Here is a 19,732-nt window from a genome sequence, read left to right as displayed (position 1 = left end):
AACCCCCCCTGCCTTGGGGCAGAGCAGTGTGTGACCCCCTGACCCATCACCAAGTGCTCCTTTCCCATGCCTGGGGCTTGTTCAGTCCCAGATCTGTGAAGGCTGACCTGAGTGCTCTCTGAAGAACTGCCCTGCTGTCTCCCAGCAGGTGAATGAATGCTCAGGGACAGAACAGGAAGGGAAGGCAGGATTTGGGACCAGCCCTGGGATCTGTGATGGTGAGTGGGGGATGCTGCCAGGACAGGAAAGTTTGTAGAGGAAGAAACTGGGATTTGCAGGAAACTAAAACCGAATCTGGTGGGTTCAAAAAGAAACAGTGACTTTGAGAGGTGGTCACCTGGGGGAATGAGGTGCAGACAGGTCTGGTGGGAGAGGGCAACACACACCAATGTTATTTTGGATGATACTCTGATGATTTTGCTGTTTGTTTGGTTTTTTTTGTAAATAGCTGCCTGGCCATCTAATTAGGAAAATCATCTGTGAACGAAGAGAGAAAATAAATTGGTGCCTCAGTGAAGCCAGTCAGTAACCATGAGAACAAATCAGCCCTCCAGGAGCAGAGCAGGGCTTTTTTCTGGTCCTTTTTGCAGTGCAATGTTTTGGGGAAAGGAGAAGTTTCCCCTGGGGCCATGGTCACTCTCAGGAGGGAGCAGGATCAGTGGTTTCACCCATTGGAAAAGCAGGTGCAGGTCTGAGTGTGTGTCATTCTTTTATCTGAAAAATTACCCCGCTTTTTTTTCGAGGAAGAAAAGGATCATTTAACTCCAGTGCAGGCTGTTCTTTGGTGAGGGGTATTTGGTCAGGTGTGTTTCCTCTTGTGCAAAGGCAAAGGATATCTGCAGCACCTTCCTGAGCACTAGAACAAAGGGGCTGAGTGGGGAGGTTTTCAAACGCATCTGTGATCTGAGCATCTGCAGAATACAAGGCAGTTGAATACATGAAAAGAAGAAGTTAATAACACTGGGCTATAGAGAATTCTGATGCAAATGAACCAGAAGTTGGCAGAGACCAGTCTCTTTTCATGTCTGCTTTTGACAGTCACAGGAGTGTGATGCAAGGCTTATATTCAGAATTAATCCTACCTTGCATTGAAGCTTCTGGATTCCAGGCTGATTTCCTCTGCATTTGTGTTGTTCTGATCACATCGACTGATTTGATGTTCCTGCTTTCAGGATTATATTTAAGTTTCCCCTTTGCACAGGTTTTTTTTTCCAAGCATTAATTCTGTCTCTTCAAGTCCACGTTGTGCTGGCATTGGCCTTAATGTGGCAAAGCAGGATGGCTCCAGGTGACCCTCAGCATGAAATCAGGGTCCAGGCACTTACTTTTGAAGCTATTCCATTGAGATTTCAGGTTTCTTAAGGAAAAAATAAGTAAATAATAATAATAAAAAAATCGTGGTGATTCCAAGCCACTGCTTAGAACTCTTTTTTGTGCTATTAAATAACTCATAGAGCAGCACAAACCTGAAGGTCAAAGGAACAAAAAGCCTCAACTACGAGAAAAAGTAACAGAGGAAGAGCAACTTTTTTTAAGCAGGGACTGTTTTGTGGGTTTTTTTTAACCAGTGTTTAATACAAGATTAGGCTCTGTTTGATAAGCCAAGGACTGCAATGGAGCACTGACTTCCAAGGAAAATTATGTCAGTGACTTTGCTGATTGTGGAGAACACAGCTCTTGAACTTAGAACTGCAGTGTCTGAGGGCTGCAAGGAAATCCTTGTTAATGACCAAGCTGCAGATGGGCTCCCGGGTGACCCTGAGGGCAGAGGTTTGTGTTGACTCAGGGTGAGTTCACAGGGATCAGCCCCTGCAGCTGGAAGGTGTGTTTGCAGTGCACAGGGAGTGGGACTCGCTGCAACCAGCCCGTTTGTGATAAGGCTTTGTTGTGGTGACCCAGGCAAAGGAAGGAGCCTTCCCTCTCCTTCCCTCTCCTTCCCTCTCCTTCCCTCTCCTTCCCTCTCCTTCCATCTCCCTTCCCTTTGAACATGAGGAGTTCACCCCAGCACAGCACTTAGGAAGGGCCTGCAGGGACAGTTCCCTCCCTTGCTCCCCCTTGGCAGTGGGAGAACAGGGTTTGGCCATTCCACTTGGAATTCTTGCCTCTGGTTTCAGCTCACTGCAGGGCTGCAGAAGGGTCTGTCAGTGGCACTGGGGACACTGATAACGAGGAGGAATCGAAGGCAGAGGAGCCATTTCACTGTTTTGTTCTCTCTCATTGGGCTGTTTGCAAGGTTTGGGCAGTTATGGAACCCGTGACCCAACTTCCTCCAGTCTGACAAGAGGGTGTTTATCTTCCTCCCTGGACTTGGGTGACTTCTGGCAAAGAAAAGCCCCAGAACCACCACCAGCCCTCCCATTATCAAGGGCCAGCTGGTGGCTGAAATGGCAACTTCAGTATCTTTTAGCAGTTTGTTCTGGGGTGTGTTCCCATGACAGTCCAGGACATACAAATACAGCATCAGCCTGGAAATCCTGAGAGCCAGAATTCTGTAAGGACAGGTCCTGACCCCTCTCCTGCATTCCTGTCATAAATGCTGGAAGCACTGCTGGCCTGGGGGCAGGAAGCAACTGCAATTCCCAGACCTCCCCAGACAAGGTGTTTTACAGAAAACCAAGAGCAGGTTTTCCCTGGAGTTGCCTTTGGTCTTTGGAATTGCAGGCAACGTTGACTTTGCCAGTGGGAAAGTTTAGCAGGTTTAAGGGGTGTTGGACTTCAGAGGGGTCCTACAGAAAACAGAATTCATCCCTCTGGCCTGCAGACCAGGCTGGTAACCGGGTTTAAAATGCAGTGCTGCAGCAGTTTGCCTCTAGAATCATCTGGGAAGCTGTAGCAACTGAAAGCTTTTACATTTTCTAGTTAATCGAGCTGCTTTCCTGAAAAGAGTCAAGGTCCTTCCTTAGAAGAATCACCAGTTTTCCTGTGACCAGTGAAATGGTGTGATAAGCAGACCAGTTTTTGAATTCTTTTTAGTAGAGTAGCAACTGGAAACCCATAAACTGCAGAATTCTTGCTTCTCAGGCACACACAGCTTCCTGTGCCAGTGAGATTACAGTCCTGACAAGATGGATCAAGAGAAAAGTCGTTGTTTTTATCTGTTTTGAAGGCACAAACCCAGACTCCATTAGTCACACAGGGAGAGGCAGAGCACCTCCCAGACACCCTGAGCTGGATCTCAAGCTGTTCTCCACTGCTGGGACACAGGAGGTAAGTCCTGGTTGCCTCTTTTGATCCTCCACATGTTGGATTTCTCCAGAATCTCTCCACTTGTGTTACCTAACCCTTCTTTCCTGGCTGCCAGCAGCTCTCAATCCTCCCCTGATGCTATCAAAGGAGATCTCTGTCATCAGTGGGTCGAGTGTGGGGCTACAGGGCAACATTCCCCATTGCTTATCTCAGATGGGACACAGGTTTATTAACCCTTGTGCAAGTCCATTAATCCAGTTCAGTCCTAAAATCGGGATAATGACATTTATGTAACGACTGGAGGTGTTGGTGATCAGCCTGAACAATGAACACAATGCTGGGGACATTTCTCTGCCTTTGTGTCACTGGGTGACCACTGAGAAATGACTTGTTTGTCACACTCACGTGCCACCATTTTCAACAGAATTGAAAACTTTGTGGCACAGTTTTATTCCTCATGATTCCTCAGGAATTCTGAGTCATCAGAGACTATTTGAAATGGAGGCTGAGAGGTAAGAACTATGTTCTTCAGCCCTGCTGGATGTTAATAGAGACAATTTGCTAATTGTTTCCTGCTCTGTGGAAACACCTCCTGCTGAAGGCAGGTTTGGGGTGTAGGTGGAGACTGAACAGAGCCTGTCTGTGTCAGGCACATCTTCTGTGCAAGTTGTCAAACAACGGCGGTTTTGTTAAATTATCTTTCTTGTTAATCTAAAGCCAGTCAAACTGTATTTCCAAGAACTGAGAGCCTCACTAGAAAAAAAAAAGCAGAATATTTTTATGCTCATTTTTCTCAAGTTGCTGCCAACATTTCTCTTTATTTTCCCTGGGAGAGAGGGAACACAACCTGGGTTAGAGAGCTGAGCCACACTGTTCTGCTGGTGGTGTTGGGGAGGACAAGCTCAAAAGGGACCTAAAACTCTTCTGTTTCTCATGGCCCTTCAGTCTGTGGAGGGAAGAGCTGGTACATCAGCCTGGGACATCCTTCCTGCCTCCCAGGCAGAGCTCCCAAGGTCGAGGCTGGACCTACCCAGCTCAGAGCTGCTGTTTTAGCCGTAGCTCTTTTATAAATAGGCCCAGCTCAGCTGCTTAGCAGACTTATCTCCACCAATTACCAGGGATAAGTGCTCAGTGCTGCAGAGTTTATGCCTCTTATAAAGTGTTGAGTAACTGTGGGAGGTTACTCTGTGTGTGTGTGGGGAAAAGGAACCTGCCACTGGAAATGTGTGTTTTTTAGCAGTCACTGTATATTGGTGTGGAAAATGGCTCTAGTGGGGATTTATTACTTTCTTCTTAATGAATTTGGGAAAATCCATGCCAAGAGGCAGCTCAAATGACAGTGTACTCCTTGGGCAGTAGCTGGGTGTGGACAGATGTGGCTCAGAGAGGTGTCCAAGCTCCTCTCACCTGGAATGTTTTGCTGCAGACTTCGGGTTAATGCTTTGTCCCTGTAAAACTGAGCACTGAGTTCCTGCCCAGTGTCATGTTCTGGTGTCCCTTCACAGTTTGGGAATCTCTTCCACCTCATTAAAGACATTTGAGACCCCGAGACATCATTAACTCCATAGCACTGTGAACTGTTGCCTTAATTCCTTGCAGACTGGGCTGAGCAAGAAGGACTGAAGTGACATTTTAACTCAGACCCCTGGACTTTCACAAGTGATGTAACCTGGAATTTTCCCACATGTAGCAACTGCTTCCTCTTTCTCAAGTTTGTCTCAACCTTTGCTGACTGTCAGTTGTTTACAGCTTCCAGTTTCTCAAAAACAAACTCCTACATGAAGGAGAAAACAAAATCCCCGATTGCCACATTCTCACATGGGGTAACTTGTTCTCGCTTTGTGGCTTTGTCCTGATGTGATTTATCCACTGAGTCTGTGATCTCTTTAAAGTACTATTGGTTTGAGATGCAATTTAGGAATTAGAAAACCTGCCTGGGTTTGGTAACTGAAGGAGTCTTTTACTGTTGGAGGATCTGGTTTTTTGTGACAAAGCTCCTGGTGATTTCAAGGGACTGAAACCAGATGCCTTTTGTTTTTCCAGATCAAGTACAGACTGGAAAATGGTTTCCTCCATTTCAGCACCTTCTGCCTGTATTTGAGTGACTCTGACACAGTAATGTGTGTTGTCAAACAGGGGGTTTGTACCAGAAGGAGAATTTAACTGATGATGTCAGGCCACTTGAGGGTAAAAGTTCAGGACAGGTATTGTGGGAGATGTGAGGAGGGTGTGGGTGAGCTGTGCCAACAGCTACACCCTTGGCAAAGGGAGGGGAAGGCGTGGTGGGAGCTGGAGGGCACAGGACACAGGGAGACAAGTGGGTGTGCAAACTGTGCCTGTCCTGGGAGTGCAGGTAGGGGGGACATGGGGGGATGGTCGGGGGTGACTGTGACTGAGGGGAGAGGGTTGGAGATGATGGTTCAAGGGGAGACGGTCAGAAGGGAGATTATGGTTGGAGGCGAGATGGGTAGAGGTGAGGGGGTCAGAGGGGAGATGGTTGAAGATGAGATGGTTGGAGGAGATGAAGGTTAGAGGTGGGATGGTGAGGAGGTGATGGTTGGAGGGGAGATGATCCGGGGTGAGAGGGTCAGAGGGGAGATGGGTAGAGGTGGAATAGTCAGAGGGGAGATAGTTGGAAATGAGATGTTGGAAGAGATGATGGTTGGAGGGGAGATGGCCTGAGGAGATGATGGCTGGGGGTGGTGGGGTGGTCGGAGGGGAGCTGCCCCATGTCCCACACCCTGCACCTCTCCCGCGCGTACCCGCACCCGTGCGGGATCGCACTGTTGGCCACTATACAAACCCGACCATCCCCGATTAATTAATTAATTAATAAATATCTGGGCGATCAACCAGCCATGAGAGAGTTGGGGGGGGGCGGCCCCGCGCAGCCGCCGCGCCTGCGCGCTGGCCCCGGGTGGCTCCGCGCCTGCGCGCGGGGAGGCGGGGACGGGACGATGGAGGCGCGCAGGGAGCGCCGGGCCCGCGCCCCGCACCGACCGCCCCGCGCCCGCCACAGCGCCCGGCACAGCGCCCGGCACGGCGCCCAGCACCGCCGCTGAGACACCGCCCGCGGTGAGTCCGGCCCGCGCACGCCCACCCGCGCAGGAGCGCGGCCGGGCCGGGGGGAGCGGGGCGCGTCCCTCTGTCCCCTCGGTGCGGGTCCCTCTGTCCCCCCTGGTGCGAGTCCCTCTGTCCCCCTCGGTGCGGGTCCCTCTGTCCCCCTCGGTGCGGGTCCCTCTGTCCCCCCCGGTGCGAGTCCCTCTGTCCCCCCGGTGTCCGTGTGTCCCTCCGGTACGGGGGTGTGTCCGTGGGTCCCCCCGGTGCGTGTCCCTCTGTCCCCCTCGGTGCGGGTCCCTCTGTCCCCTCGGTGCGGGTCCCTCTGTCCCCTCGGTGCGGGTCCCTCTGTCCCCCTCGGTGCGGGTCCCTCTGTCCCCCTCGGTGCGGGTCCCTCTGTCCCCCCCGGTGCGAGTCCCTCTGTCCCCCCGGTGTCCGTGTGTCCCTCTGTCCCCCCGCTGCTCGCGTGTCCCTTGTGCGTGTCTCTCTTTTCCCCCGGGTGTGTCCCGGTGTCCGTGTGTCCCCGCCATGGGCGTCTGTCCCCCCGGTGCGGGTCCCCAGTGCGTGTCCTGTCCCCACGGTGCCTGTCCTGCCCCGGTGCGTGTCCCTCTGTCCCCCCCATGAGTGTCCCCGGTGCGTGTCCCCGCCGGGGCCGCTCGGATCTCCATCCCACGTGCCCGCATCCCCATCCCGCTTCCCTCTCGGGCTCCCCGGGAGCTCCGGCAGACCCAGGAATGTTCCCCACCGGGAACCCCGGGGCGGGACACTTCCCGTAGGGATCACAGCTCATCCCGGAGGAATAACAGCTCATCCCGAAGGGATAACAGCTTCCCGCAGGGATAACAGCTCATCCCGGAGGTGCGGGTCCGGCTCAGAGCGGGCCGGTGGGCTTGGGGTGTTAATGCCCCGCCCGTGGTGCTGCCGGGGGGTGTTTTGGGGTGGAAGGGTTAACGAGCGGGCTTGTTTTGCCCGAGTGTCGCACACGTGATGGTCACACCGTCTGGTTTTTGGTAGAAATAGCATTTGGGTGTGTAATCAAAACCCGGGCGGATGAATTGCAACTGCTGTCAGAGAGGGATTGGGCTCGTTCAGACCCACGAAAATGCGAAGTTCTAAACCAAACCAAGAGGAAGTTTTGGCTGTCTGATACACTTGTTCCTTTTTCTGCGTGTGAGAGGGGGGTTTAGTGCCCTGGGGAAAGAGTCAAAGGCAGGTAAACCTCTCTTGCAGTGCTTCCTTCAGCCAAATATAACATAAAAAAACCTTCTCCACAGAACTAAGTGATCCAGCAGACAGGGCTCTGTAGCAGTGGGGTGAGTGGTAGCAGTTTTGAATAGAACCTTGTCCTCTTTTGTCCTAATACAAGGTACAAAACAAGGTGTTTTAAATACCTCTTCAGTGTCCAGGAAATCAGAAATGCTGCAGCCTCGAAGGCGTGTGAGGATCTGGTGGGGATGGACCTGCACTGATCCTGTAACCAGGATCACTCGGGGCAGAGCCTTTGACAGGGAGAGTTTGTTATGAAATAACAGCTCCCAGGTCATTAAAAAATAAAATTAAGTCCCCTGGTGATTTGCAGCCTTATGCTCCTGGGGATGTGATGGCTTTGTGTCCCTCTATATAAAGGTGGTTTGATGAAACCTCTTCATGGGAGTGTTAATTCACAGAGGCAGAGAAATTTGAGGTGGGAAACTACAGTAAAACTGCAGTTGGATCCATGTGAGAGGTGATTCACCTGGTTCCTGTGTCACCATCACAGATATTTAATACTGAATGTTGACAATTCCTCAGTTGTCCTTCATTCTGCAATGTTGTTTTCCTTAGTTTTTTTTTTTTTTCTTAAACTTTTTAAATTCTGGACATGATTTAAAGCAGAGCAGCCTTTTCATTGCTTTGTTAACATGTGTTTAAAAGTCTTTGGATCCAGTCCTGGAAGCTGTTCAGTGATAGTTTTGTCCTTATGTCAAGTCTGCTTATTTAATAAAGGTCTTGTGAGGGAACGTTAATTAAACAGTGCACGGTGGAAGCTGTAGTTAAAACAGCCTGAATTGGAAAGTATTACATGGAGGGAGCTCTTAGGCTGTATTTAGTAGGTCTGTGCACCTTCTTACTTCCACTTTTGTGCTAATCTGATTTTCTTTACTGTCAGCATCTGTCAGATGAACATAATTCAATCAAAGTCACATGGAAACACTCCTTGCTTATTGCTCATTATATAAATTATTGTTCTCTGCCCTCCCCCCTTAGTCACCCAACTGGCACAAGCTTTACATTGAGCTTCAATTGTCTCAAAAGAGAGGTACATTTTTCCCCAATCTTAGTTATGAGGAGTTATGAATATGTTGAAATGAGGCTTTCCCAAGTGCTGGTCACGGGTGACGCTGAGCAATGAGTAACCCACAGCTAAACTTTGATGCCTCTGCAAGTGCAGGATGTTATAAATTATTGATGGTGGCAGTAATTGTACCTGTCTGTGGGGGTGGCTGAGCTGCAGCAGGAGCAAAAGTCCTTTTAAATTTGATTAGCTGGTGGTTCTGTCTCATTCAGTAACGAGCCAGTGCTGGGTCTGAAATTCCAGCTGCGTTTTATCGATGGTTTTGTTGCCTGGAAGTTGGGATGCTGGGAAACAGCACCTGTAAAATCGTGGAGTGTGTCATCCCCTGGGGATTTTACAGCCAAACATCATCATTCTGTGACTGTTTTCCAGAGCCACAGCCCATTTTAAAGGTTTCAGGGGTGCTCAGTTCCCCTCTGCACAGGACAAAGTGGGAAGTGCATCCAAAGGGATGAAACTCTGAAAAACATCTGCAGGTTTTTAATGAACCAATTTTTTTCCCCCGTCTCGGAATGCAGTGCCTTGAGGAATGTGCTGTTCCTCTGGGCTGCTCTCCTTGGATACTATTTGTTTATAGTTTGGTGTTTGTCCATACCCTGAAAGTTGGTTTCTATTTATATTCTGATAAGGCTGGTTCTGTTCGCTTCAAGTAATGAGAACTTACGTACCAGATTTCTGGAACTTCTGCAGCTATTTCAAGTTTGGGTTTTGGTTTGGTTTTGGTTTGGTTTGTTTCTGCAGAGCTGGGCTTTAACCAGCTGTTTATCTTCTGTTTGTGCTGGTTATTGGTGGAAGTGAAATACTTCACATTTGTCCTTATTTTGTCGTGTTTGTTTTGGACACATTTTGTCACAAATGAGTTAAGAACTTTCTTCCAACTTGTCCTCCAGCTTGTTTTTCTCTCTTCTCAGCCTGGAGTTAACCTGATTTTTGTGAAGAGCTGAGGTTTATTATGGTTATTTCTATTTCATTATCTGACAGGGGTATTTTTTTATGCTCTGTCTTAGAGTATTCTGGTTTTATGTGTCCAATATATGTATCACCTAATGGGAGACTTTATAGTTTTTCCTGAGTTTTCATTCCTTGGCACATATTTAAAGCTTTCCTTCCTCTTCAGTATCAAAAATAAATTCATTTTATCCCTTGTGTAACTGAAGACATGAATCTGTGCTGGTCTTGAAACAACTTTGTGCTAAGCCTGTTCTAAATCTGGGAACATACTGGTCATTTTTAATTCCAGTGTCTCCTGATTACCTTGAAGAACTTCCCAGTTGGGATCCTTCAGGGAAGTGTTTGTCAGTGGGTGTGAACTCGGTGTTTCATGTACCTCCCAGCTCCTCTTGCAGAAGCTTTAATAAAAACCAATTAAAAAACCACTGTGGGGGCACTGGGGAGACCCCACCTGAAGCACTTCTGGGGCAGTGATGCCGAGCACGGAGCAGGGGCTGCAGAAGGCAGGGAAATCACCCAAACCACACGGCTCATCTTGGCAGCAGGGGCAGTTCCAGTCACTTTTTGATGTTAAGCACAACTCCAGTAATTTTTTGGTGTCCAGCACTTGAACTGCTGAGAGAAGAGGGCGCCTTGGGGCTGTGTCAGCCAAGCCTGGGGTTAAAGCAGTGATCTGAATTTGAAGGGGAGCCCCGATAGCTTTGCTAATACCGAGATTTTTATTTTTTTTTCTCCCCGTGTTTTTTTCCTCCAGGGATCGAATTTCTCTCTGGCCGAGGCTCCTTCGCTTCCAGGATGGAGATGAGTCGGGAGAAGCTGTGTGCCAGCAAGGCTGAGGGCAGCTCAGACTCTGGCTATCACTGCTCAGCCTGTCACGACGACGAGGAGTGGGGCAACACCAGCCGGGGACGGTCCAAGTCACGAAGTCTGTCGGCTTCACCAGCCCTGGGAAGCACCAAAGAATTCCGGTACAAGCTCCTGCTTCTTCCTCTTCCTGCTAAAATAGATCGATTTAGCTGGATTTTAGTTTTCACTCCTTTTGTATAACCCTAAAACGCACCTCGGGAGGTTGGTTTTCCAAAGCGAGGGCAGGAAGTTGAAGGTGGGGGGTAAAGTAAGAAAAACAATATAATAATGTAATTAATAATAATTAATAAAAGTGGCCTGGCTGTCTAAACAGGTGTCTGAGAGTTCATAGTCTCAAAAAAAAAAAAAAAAAGGCACAAATCAACAGCAGAGACACTCCTGCAAATCTTTACAAATGCCCTAGTGCTGCTTTTATTTCCACTAGGCAGAGCTCTAGGGCTGTGTTAAAACCTGTGTGAGTGTTTAGGTTCTGTGTGAGGCAGCACAGTCAGTTTGTGTTTGCAGACACTTCCCCAGCCCTGAGAAGGTTCCAGCTGTTCCTTTGGGCCAAATTTCCACTCTCGCTGCAAGGCCCTTGTCATGTGGACAGTGATGGAACCTCTGATTCTGTGATCTTTGGACCCTCTGCAAATATTGGGCAGTGCTGGGGCAGCAGTGGCTCTGCTGTGGTGGAAGGCACAGCAGAACTTCACCTTCCTTGCCCTGTAAGCCTCTCAAGCACGGCCAGAGCCACAGAGGAGTTCCCCAGCCCATGGAATGTCATCCAGAGTTCCTGCTTTGCTGGTAGGAATGTCCTTGGGAGGCAGAGCACGGGTGGGTGAGGCTGCACATCACAGGGTGCAGGGAGGCAAACTGAGAGCCTCAGTCTGGAGAGGCTGCAGGGTTAGGAAAATACACTCTGTGTGTGGAGTTCAGGGTGTTTAATGCTTCTGGAAGGGGTTTGCTGAGGGCTCTGCTCTGACTGTTCCATCCTAGCTATGGTGGGGTGTGTGTAGTCAGTAAATAAGACTTTAAATCATCCTGTAAAACTGGGGGGCTTCCTCTGCTCCACTTTATGAACATAGACTTCAGTCAACCTGTGTAAAAGGCCATGTGGTCCAAATTTTTGTGTATTATCTTCTGGCTAAATTACTGCTTTTTCAGCCAGGAGAGATCTTTGTGGGCCCCTGTGCATTGTGGTTTGGGTTGGGGTAATTGCTGCCGAGATTTTTTCTTCATTAGGATGCTCTGCAGTCATTCACTGTCTTCAGTTTAGGGCTAAATTGTCACAAGACTGCCAGGAAGTGCTGCCAGGCTTCCTCTGGAGTGCTCAGATGGAGGGAGTTGCCCATCTGCTCTGAACTGACAGGCAGATTTTCCTAAAAGATGTATAATTTCCAGGGCACTGCTGCTCATTCCTAGCAAAGACTGACTACAGATAACTTTAAATTCAGTGCAGGCATTTTATTGAGTAAATAATAAACCCAAGTGAAACCTCAATGAGAAGTTACACCAAGTATTGATTCATTGCTGGAACGTCCTGAAGGTTGGACGTGGATATTTGATGCCTCGTGTGGGATCAGAATTCCAGTTACTGGGAGGGGCCTGGAATTCTTTCAACCTGTGTTGAAAGAAGGCAAAAAATGACAGTTATCTGGGAGAAGCTTGAGTGGGGCAAGAAGTGGGAGGTGATGTTGTGCCAGGGTGTTATTTAACTCTCCTGATTTCAGGTGTAATTGCTCACGAGTGGATGGAGACTTGTCATTCCCTTGCCCGTGTTGGCACACACGTTAATCCCTCGTTATGTCAGACCTTGCTCATTTTTCTGCTTTAATGTAGATAAGGTAGACTTTATAAAACACTTAGTAATACTCTTATCTGACTGAGTTAGTCATGCCTGGCCTTACAGATGGAAAAAAAATTATCTGAGAAGCGAATGTAATTTCTGTTTTCACGGTGGGAAGTCGGGTCTTGGGCGCTCGCATTTTGTTAGACGTGGAACAAGTAAGATGTTGCTGTTATTCCTTAATTATACGTGTTTGTAACCTGTGATCTGGTTTTGATTTTTATTAGATTTCTGAGGGGTTTTTTTTTTTAGCTCTAAGAGTGAGTCACAGGGCTGGCCTGAGCTGCTTTATAACACACACAATAGAAGGCAGTGCAGTAATGATGGTGGCTGCCAAGCAGTGGGGTAAGTGAATTAAGCACAGGAAAGGCATGTTTCCCCCTTCTTTTTAATGGAATAATTCTGGGAGCACTCACAGAACATTTCAACAGTTCCATGATCAAGTTTTGCTCCCCTTTCCAGATTTGCTGAGGGAGGTGAGTTCTGACTTGCTCCAGATAATCCCATCCTGGAGCCAGGAGTAACCCTGTGTTCTCCTGTCTTCATTTTGAGCATAAATGAGACCTCAGAGCTCCTGTTTGTTTGAAGGCAAAGATCACATGAGATAAATAAATAGGGGGGGGAAAAAAGCATTTTTTTTCAATCTGTTCAAAACTGTAGCCTGGTACTGCAGATATCTCTGTGTAGAACTGAAGGGTTTGCATTTCATTAATTTATTGAGTGCCAAGATTTAAACAACAAAAAGGTGTTTAAGTAACCAGGACATGCATCACTGTGGCAAAAGAGTTTGAAGGACTTGCCTTGGTGTTGGAGATCTCACTGAAAATGCTTGTCAGGGCACACACTGGGAGACCTAATGCATGGACATTTTTGAGATGAAGAGCCCTCACCGAGCCATTTTCCGTGCATTTACACCAGGTTTAGTCATTCTAAAGATGTGTGCTTTCAGGTAAGATCTACATCTTCAAGGAAGAGAGGAAAAAAAGTATTGTTGCTGTGCCTGCAGCAGCCAGGCTGGTGCAGACACCTGAAATGTGAGAGTTAATACCTGCAAAATGAAACGGTAACAACAGATGTAGGGTTAAGAAATGCACTTTGCCCTGTATTTCTTAGTGCAGCTGTTCCAGAGAAGTGGTTTTGGTGGCTGTGGAGCCAAATGTGCCCAGATTTCTTTTACTCACTGGTTGTTTTTTTTTTTTTTGTCCCTTCAGGAGAACGCGCTCCCTGCACGGACCATGCCCAGTGACCACGTTTGGACCAAAGGCCTGTATGCTGCAAAACCCTAAAACCATTATGTAAGTGCTCGTTCTGGGGCAAAGAGAAGTTTGCTTTCCCACTCCTCACCCCCTAACCAGCGCCGTGTGTGTGTTTTTACCTGATGTTTGGAGGTTTTCATGTCGCTTCCTTGCCATCCTGGGGCTGCTCTGCCAGACTGGCACGATCTGCAACCCACAGTTTGGGGTCAATTATGGCAATTTTAGTCACTGTAAACTCAGGGGAACAAAAATCCTTCAGGACAGCTCGAGGAAAGGGAGAGGAATTGTTCTGTGTGCTGTGGAATCTGAGGAAAGGCTTCTCCCTCCCTCGGTGATGATGTTAGAATGGGTGGTTTGAGTTTGTTGTGTTTGATCTCTGGCACTTTCTCTGTATGAATATTGTTAGGGCAAGCTTGCTTTCAGACTGCTGATCAGTGTGAAAGGAAGGGTTGGTGTCTGCTGAGTGGGCAAATAAACATTTTAATTTTGTAGGTTGGGTGGTATCAAGTGTTGCTTTTTACACCACATGTTATATACTCAGGAAATGGTGTCTTGGTCAAACGAGGAATGTCAGGGTTTGACCAAGGCAGGAGTCCCTGGTTTTGGGGTGGGGAGGCCCTGGCACAGGTTGCCCAGAGAAGCTGTGGCTGCCCCATCCCTGGGAGTGTCCAAGGCTGGGTTTGAGCAACCTGGGCTAGTGGAAGGTGTCCCTGCCCATGGGAAGGGAACTGGGTGACCTCTAAGTTCCCTCCCAACCCAAACCGTTCTGCGATCCCGTGATTTTTGTCCCTTTAAAAGGTTTTATTTCTTTGCTCTCTCCATTAAGTGTGAGGTATTTAAATCAATATTTACCTGCCCAAGCCTTTCCTCTCAGTAGACAGTGATGTTCCTCAGAACACTGGTAGTATCCAAACCTTTCCATCAGTAGACAGTGATGTTCCTCAGAACACTGGTGGCACCCAAACCTTTCCCTTGGTAGGTAATGATGTTCCTCAGAACACTGGTGGCACCCAAACCTTTCCATCAGTAGATAGTGATGTTCCTCAGAACACTGGTGGCACCCAAACCCTCCCCAGGCAGGTGTGGCTCAGGTGAGGGCACCCTGAGCTTCCTCATTCCTCGTGTGTGGTGTAAAAGGTGCCCTGCAGAGCTGAGTTCAGCTGAAACCCTGCCTGGGCTGTGCTTCCTCACCTGGCCGTGGGGGAGCAGCTCCTCCCCAGGGGCTGGCCCAGGACAAGGGATATAAGGCCAGGGACAGGAGCCCTGGGCTGCAGAGGCTGTGGGTGACACGTGCCAGGGAAAAGCTGCCTGGGCAGGAGAGCTGGGGAGCAAAGGTGCTGGAACTGAGGGACTGTTTGAGGACCAAACTGTAAATTGCCTTTTCTTACCGCACCCGAGGTTTTGTTGGATCTTCTAAAAACAAGCAAAACCTTTTTTGTTTTGTTTTGTTTTGTTTTTTCTCTGGTGTAATCAATAATATTGTTAAACTCCCTTCGCTGGGAGGGATTTTTTTAACAGAAAATTATAGTTTTTAAGTACAGGCAGAAGTCAGTGAAGGTCTTGGTGTCTCTCTCAACATGACCATCAGCACCAGAGCTTGCAAACCTGCTTTCTGAAGGCTGTTACGATGAACTGAATGAAGACTCAGTGAAAAAAGGATCAGGTGGTTGAGCCCTTTGAGAGAAAGGGGAAGTCAAATACCTGCTTTTAAAGCTCTTTTTTGAAATGGGGTTTTCCTGATGAAATCTTGCCTCTGAAGATCCGGAATAAACTGTTTTACAGGGGATTTTTCTGTGAAGCCTCACTGCTTTTTATTGGGACTGATTGCAACACTTCATAGGGAGAAACATTTTTCAGAGAAAAATGTTTTCTTCTGAGGTCACAGTTTATTAATTAAGTGATAAAAGCCTCAGCCTTTGACTTTTTTGGAGCTGTTGCATTTGCCCGACTCCTGGAGAGAAACATGAAGATCTTAAAGTGTGTTAGGAGTAATGTTTCATTTAGTAGAACTGCGTGGAATTGGTGAGTACAGCTCAAAGCAGGCAGAGGGGCTTCTGTCTGAATGAAGCTGGAACTGGTTCTGGGCTTATCCAGTGAAATCAGTGCTGCAAACTTCAGTTCCTGTCAGGTTTATTGATATTAGACTCCTGCATTAACTTAGTTTCTGCTGTACTTGTATATAGAATATAGGCATTAAAATGAATTTTAAATTTACATTAAGCTGTTTGACTTACAGTGTTCAATGGGGGGGGGGAAAAATTATGCTGTAGCTTTTTTCTGATCCTCTGATTGAGTGTTTCTCCTTATTTTGAGTGGGCTGAAGAGGGCAGAGCACTGGCACAGGCTGGAGGGGAGCAGGGGAGGTGGCAGTGGAAGGGTTTGATCCAAGAGCTTTTGTGGGGCTGCTGTTCCCATCCCTGTTCCCATCCCTGTTCCCATCCCTGTTCCCATCCCTGTTCCCATCCCTGCTTGCCCTCGTTGTTCACATGGCAGCAGGGCCAGGAGCTACAGCACTTTAATCCTGTGTTATCTTCCTGTATCAAAGCACTGATGGGTGTCAGGAGCATCATTACAATGGGAATTATTGCGTTTTCCTGCCTCTCCTTGCAGTTGTGCTGAGGGCTGGGTGTGTTATTGGCAGGTCAGGGTGACACTGGGGGGTTTTTGTCCTCCAGGCACATCCAGGATCCAGCCAGCCAGCGGTTGACGTGGAACAAACCCCCCAAGAGTGTCCTTGTGATCAAGAAGATCCGTGATGCCAGTTTGCTGCAGCCTTTCAAGGAGCTTTGCGTGTACCTGACCGAGGTAACGAGATGGAAAATCCAGTTTTACCATAAAAAGAAATTTACATCTAAACCTCTTTGAATTACTGAGCCTGTTTAATGTGCAGAATTATAAATATATATATAATATATAAATATTCACACCCATTGCCACTGGATGTAGTAAAATCCGTTTCAGAGCTCAAGATCAGTGCTGAAGTATTTCAAGCTAAAAACCAAAAAAGTGAAGTAAAAACTTCCTTCTGCAGTCCCAAAATACAGGGAATGGGATATTTAAAAAGCTGGAAGCCCTGAACAAACACAGCAGTGGTACTGCACCATGTAATCTGTGTTCCAGACTGTAGTTTAATTTATTAGATGGGTCTGTGCAAGCTGCAAAATTCTCGTGAGAATTAGAAACCACACATGGAAAAACAACCAAGAAATGCAGAGCACTCCCATAAAATATTATTATAAATATAATATAATTTTAAATAATATAACAATATTATAATATTATAATGTAATATTATAAATATAATATATTACATTATAATGTTATTTAAATGTTTTAAACTAATGCAAATTGTGGGGAGAGTCAAATATGTTGGCATTTTAAGACGTTAATAACGAGCTTATTGTCTCTCTCTCAAGGAGAACAATATGATAGTGTACGTAGAAAAAAAGGTGTTGGAAGACCCTGCCATAGCTAATGATGAGAATTTTGGACCAGTGAAGAAGAAATTTTGCACCTTCAGAGAAGGTATGGAAGTGATTCCCTGAGGGGACAGTTGTTGCTTTTTGTCTCGGTTGTTTCGCTGGGTCGGGTTTGTCAAACCAAAGTGTCTTTTGGCAGTGTTTGTTGGTCCATCCCAGCTGTGGGGTTTTTAATGTTTGTGAGGGAACGTTGTGGTGCTGCAGCTTGGAATTTTTCTTCCAAGAAACAAAGAGTGTTGCTACAACTGAATTCATATCTTGTGTTTCAATGTCGCTTCCAGATTATGATGATATCTCCAATCAGATAGACTTTATCATTTGCCTGGGAGGAGATGGGACCTTGCTTTATGCTTCTTCACTTTTCCAGGTTGGTCCCTGTGAGGAATAAACCTGTGAACCTTTTCTTTTTGAAGCATTTGAAAGTGGTTTTTCCCCCTTTGCTACCGAATTCAGCATTTGTCCTTTGGTGTTTGTTCCTGTTTCACCTTCTGAAAATGATGTAAAACGTGTTGGTTTTGTTAAGCACAGTTGAAGTTACATTAAATTAATATTAAAGTTACAGTAAGTAACTTTACATATCGAAGTTACATTAAATTAATATTAAAAATAAAATTGAAAGTCAAAATATTTACAGGCTATGAGTTGAAGTGTGAATTGCTTTGATTCAGTGGCTTTAAGATTCTTTTCTTTATTGATAGGGTAGTGTCCCTCCAGTTATGGCTTTTCATCTGGGATCCCTTGGATTTCTTACTCCATTTAATTTTGAGAATTTTCAGTCCCAAGTCACTCAGGTTATAGAAGGTAAATTTAAGGGGACAAGGCTTGGGGTGTTTGTGTCTGTTACATTTTTTCCTGTACCTTTTTCCCAAGATGAATTAAATTTTGTTAACTCATTTGGGTTCTCCCTGAAGATTGAGACTGGAGAAACGTGTATTAAATTAACAGAAGTATTGCACTGCATTGACCCTTCCAGTGCTGCTGTTCTGTGAAGGAAAATGGCTCAGAAATAACTTTGTGGAGCAAACAAGTCCAAGATGATGCAGAACTCATGTTAAATGGCAGCTAAACATAGAAATAGAGTTTAGCTCTGAAGCCTCTGTGCTGGTTCTCTAAGCTTAAAAGCAGAGAAGTCAGGCAAATATAGAATATTTAAGGAAATAAATGCTTTATTTCTTCAATATGAGATTGAGTTGTATCCAAAGTAGATTCCTGAGAAGATGTATAAAATCCCCACATTTCTAGAATGTTGCCTTTTAAATACATGTTTCTGCTGCTCTGATTTTCCTTAAGCTTAGCTTTTGTCTCAGTGAGGATCACCTGAGCCCAGCAGCGTTTTCCAATCTTGATCACGTCCCTGTAAAATCAAATTTCACATAGTGAGGAGGGTGGGAAGGGAATGAGTTGAAATTTTACTTTAATTTTGCTCTTTGCTACTAAAAAATCAGTTTTGAGCTTTAACCAAGTGCGGCCAGTTCCCTCGGAAATGAAACTGGGAAGGGTGGAAGCTCAGGAATAGAGGGCTGGCGTTTCATACAGTTTGCTGGGCGTTGCTGGGGGGGATTTTCTGCATTTAACACGTTCTTGTGTGTGTTCCACCCCCAGGCAATGCAGCTCTGGTTCTCAGGAGCAGGCTCAAGGTGAAGGTGGTGAAGGAGCACAGGGAGAAGATGACGGTCCAGAACGGGATCGAGGAGAACGGAGTCGTGTCTGCAAACCTGGAGAAAGAAGTGGGCAAGCAAATTATGCAATATCAGGTCAGAGGGCAGAGCAAGCAGAACTAAATACTGGTTTTGAATTGCTTTGTGCTTGTTTTATTAAGACTCTCCCCTTTTCTTTAGCTGACTCCTGTTAGCCCAGCACTGTGGGACTGATCTGTGCTGCTCTAACTCAGGGTGGGCACTGAATGAGGGGGATGTGGTGCCCATTTCTGCTGCTGCTGTGCTTTGCTTTGGCACTAATTTCACAGAAATCACAGAATTACTTAGGTTGGAAAAGACCTCCAGGATGGAGTCCAACCTTCCTTCTCTTTTGAAAACAGAAGTAGCAGCTCTAAAGTGAGATACAGCAAAGATTTTTTTATTTTTTTTTTTTAATAAATGAAAAGAGAAACCACTAGTGACCAGCTTCTGGAACTAACTGTTAATCAGCCTGAATTTTTGGAGGACTGGGAAACTTGTTTCCCTTTGTCCTTTATTACCTTGCCAGGGCAGCAGTGCCAGGCTGGGGTAACGTTTGGTGTCGTGGCAGGTCCTGAACGAGGTCGTGGTGGATCGTGGTCCTTCCTCCTACCTGTCCAACGTGGATGTGTTTCTGAATGGACACCTGATAACCACGGTGCAGGGAGATGGTGAGTCTGGGGCTCCATCCCTCCCCTCCTCAGCTGGGCACTGGGGTTATTTAACTGCAGGATTCCCTCGCCTGGAAATGAAATCTGAAGCTTCAGTTCCCCTGTGGCAGCAAAGACGAGTGTGCAGAGTGTGCTTGTTGACTGGTTAGTGAACAAACTAGGTGTTGTAAGCTTTGGTTTTGGGCTTGTGGAGGCAAGTGGCAGTTTCTTTGGGTGTCACATGTTAGGGCTAAAGGCAAGAAAGGGCTCAGAAAGGATTGGCTTGGACAGCTGGAATTTGCTGGAGGCAAACAACCTCAGCTCATAACAACCTCAGCTCATAACAACCTCAGCTCATAACAACCTCAGCTCATAACAACCTCAGCTCCCAACAGCCTCAGCTCCCAACAACCTCAGCTCCCAACAACCTCAGCTCCCAACAACCTCAGC

General features: G+C 47.0%; 1 protein-coding gene across 4 annotated transcripts; it reads left to right on the top strand.

The window, feature by feature from the left end:
• Positions 1 to 6,205: 6,205 nt before the first annotated feature.
• On the top strand, positions 6,206 to 19,552 carry LOC108505363 (NAD kinase-like). 4 transcript variants are annotated; one of them, XM_017831299.1, is made up of 9 exons: positions 6,206 to 6,261; positions 10,284 to 10,497; positions 13,433 to 13,516; positions 16,153 to 16,282; positions 16,894 to 17,002; positions 17,238 to 17,323; positions 17,655 to 17,757; positions 18,559 to 18,710; positions 19,204 to 19,552. In XM_017831299.1, exons 2-9 carry the CDS (start codon positions 10,325 to 10,327, stop codon positions 19,450 to 19,452), a joined length of 1,086 nt encoding a protein of 361 aa, XP_017686788.1. In that variant the 5' UTR covers positions 6,206 to 6,261; positions 10,284 to 10,324; the 3' UTR covers positions 19,453 to 19,552. The 4 variants fall into 4 exon arrangements, with proteins under 4 accessions (XP_017686788.1, XP_017686789.1, XP_017686790.1 ...); XM_017831302.1 differs by lacking the exons at positions 6,206 to 6,261; positions 10,284 to 10,497 and adding exons at positions 11,035 to 11,179; positions 12,449 to 12,566 and having other exon boundaries at positions 19,204 to 19,544; XM_017831300.1 differs by lacking the exons at positions 6,206 to 6,261; positions 10,284 to 10,497 and adding an exon at positions 10,994 to 11,179 and having other exon boundaries at positions 19,204 to 19,545.
• Positions 19,553 to 19,732: the final 180 nt, after the last annotated feature.

The sequence above is a fragment of the Lepidothrix coronata genome, unplaced genomic scaffold, assembly GCF_001604755.1.
Source record: "Lepidothrix coronata isolate B3197 unplaced genomic scaffold, Lepidothrix_coronata-1.0 Scaffold188, whole genome shotgun sequence".
Lineage (NCBI taxonomy): Eukaryota > Metazoa > Chordata > Aves > Passeriformes > Pipridae > Lepidothrix > Lepidothrix coronata.
Note: the sequence above shows the minus strand (reverse complement) of the source record. Positions and strands in the feature narration are given on the sequence as shown.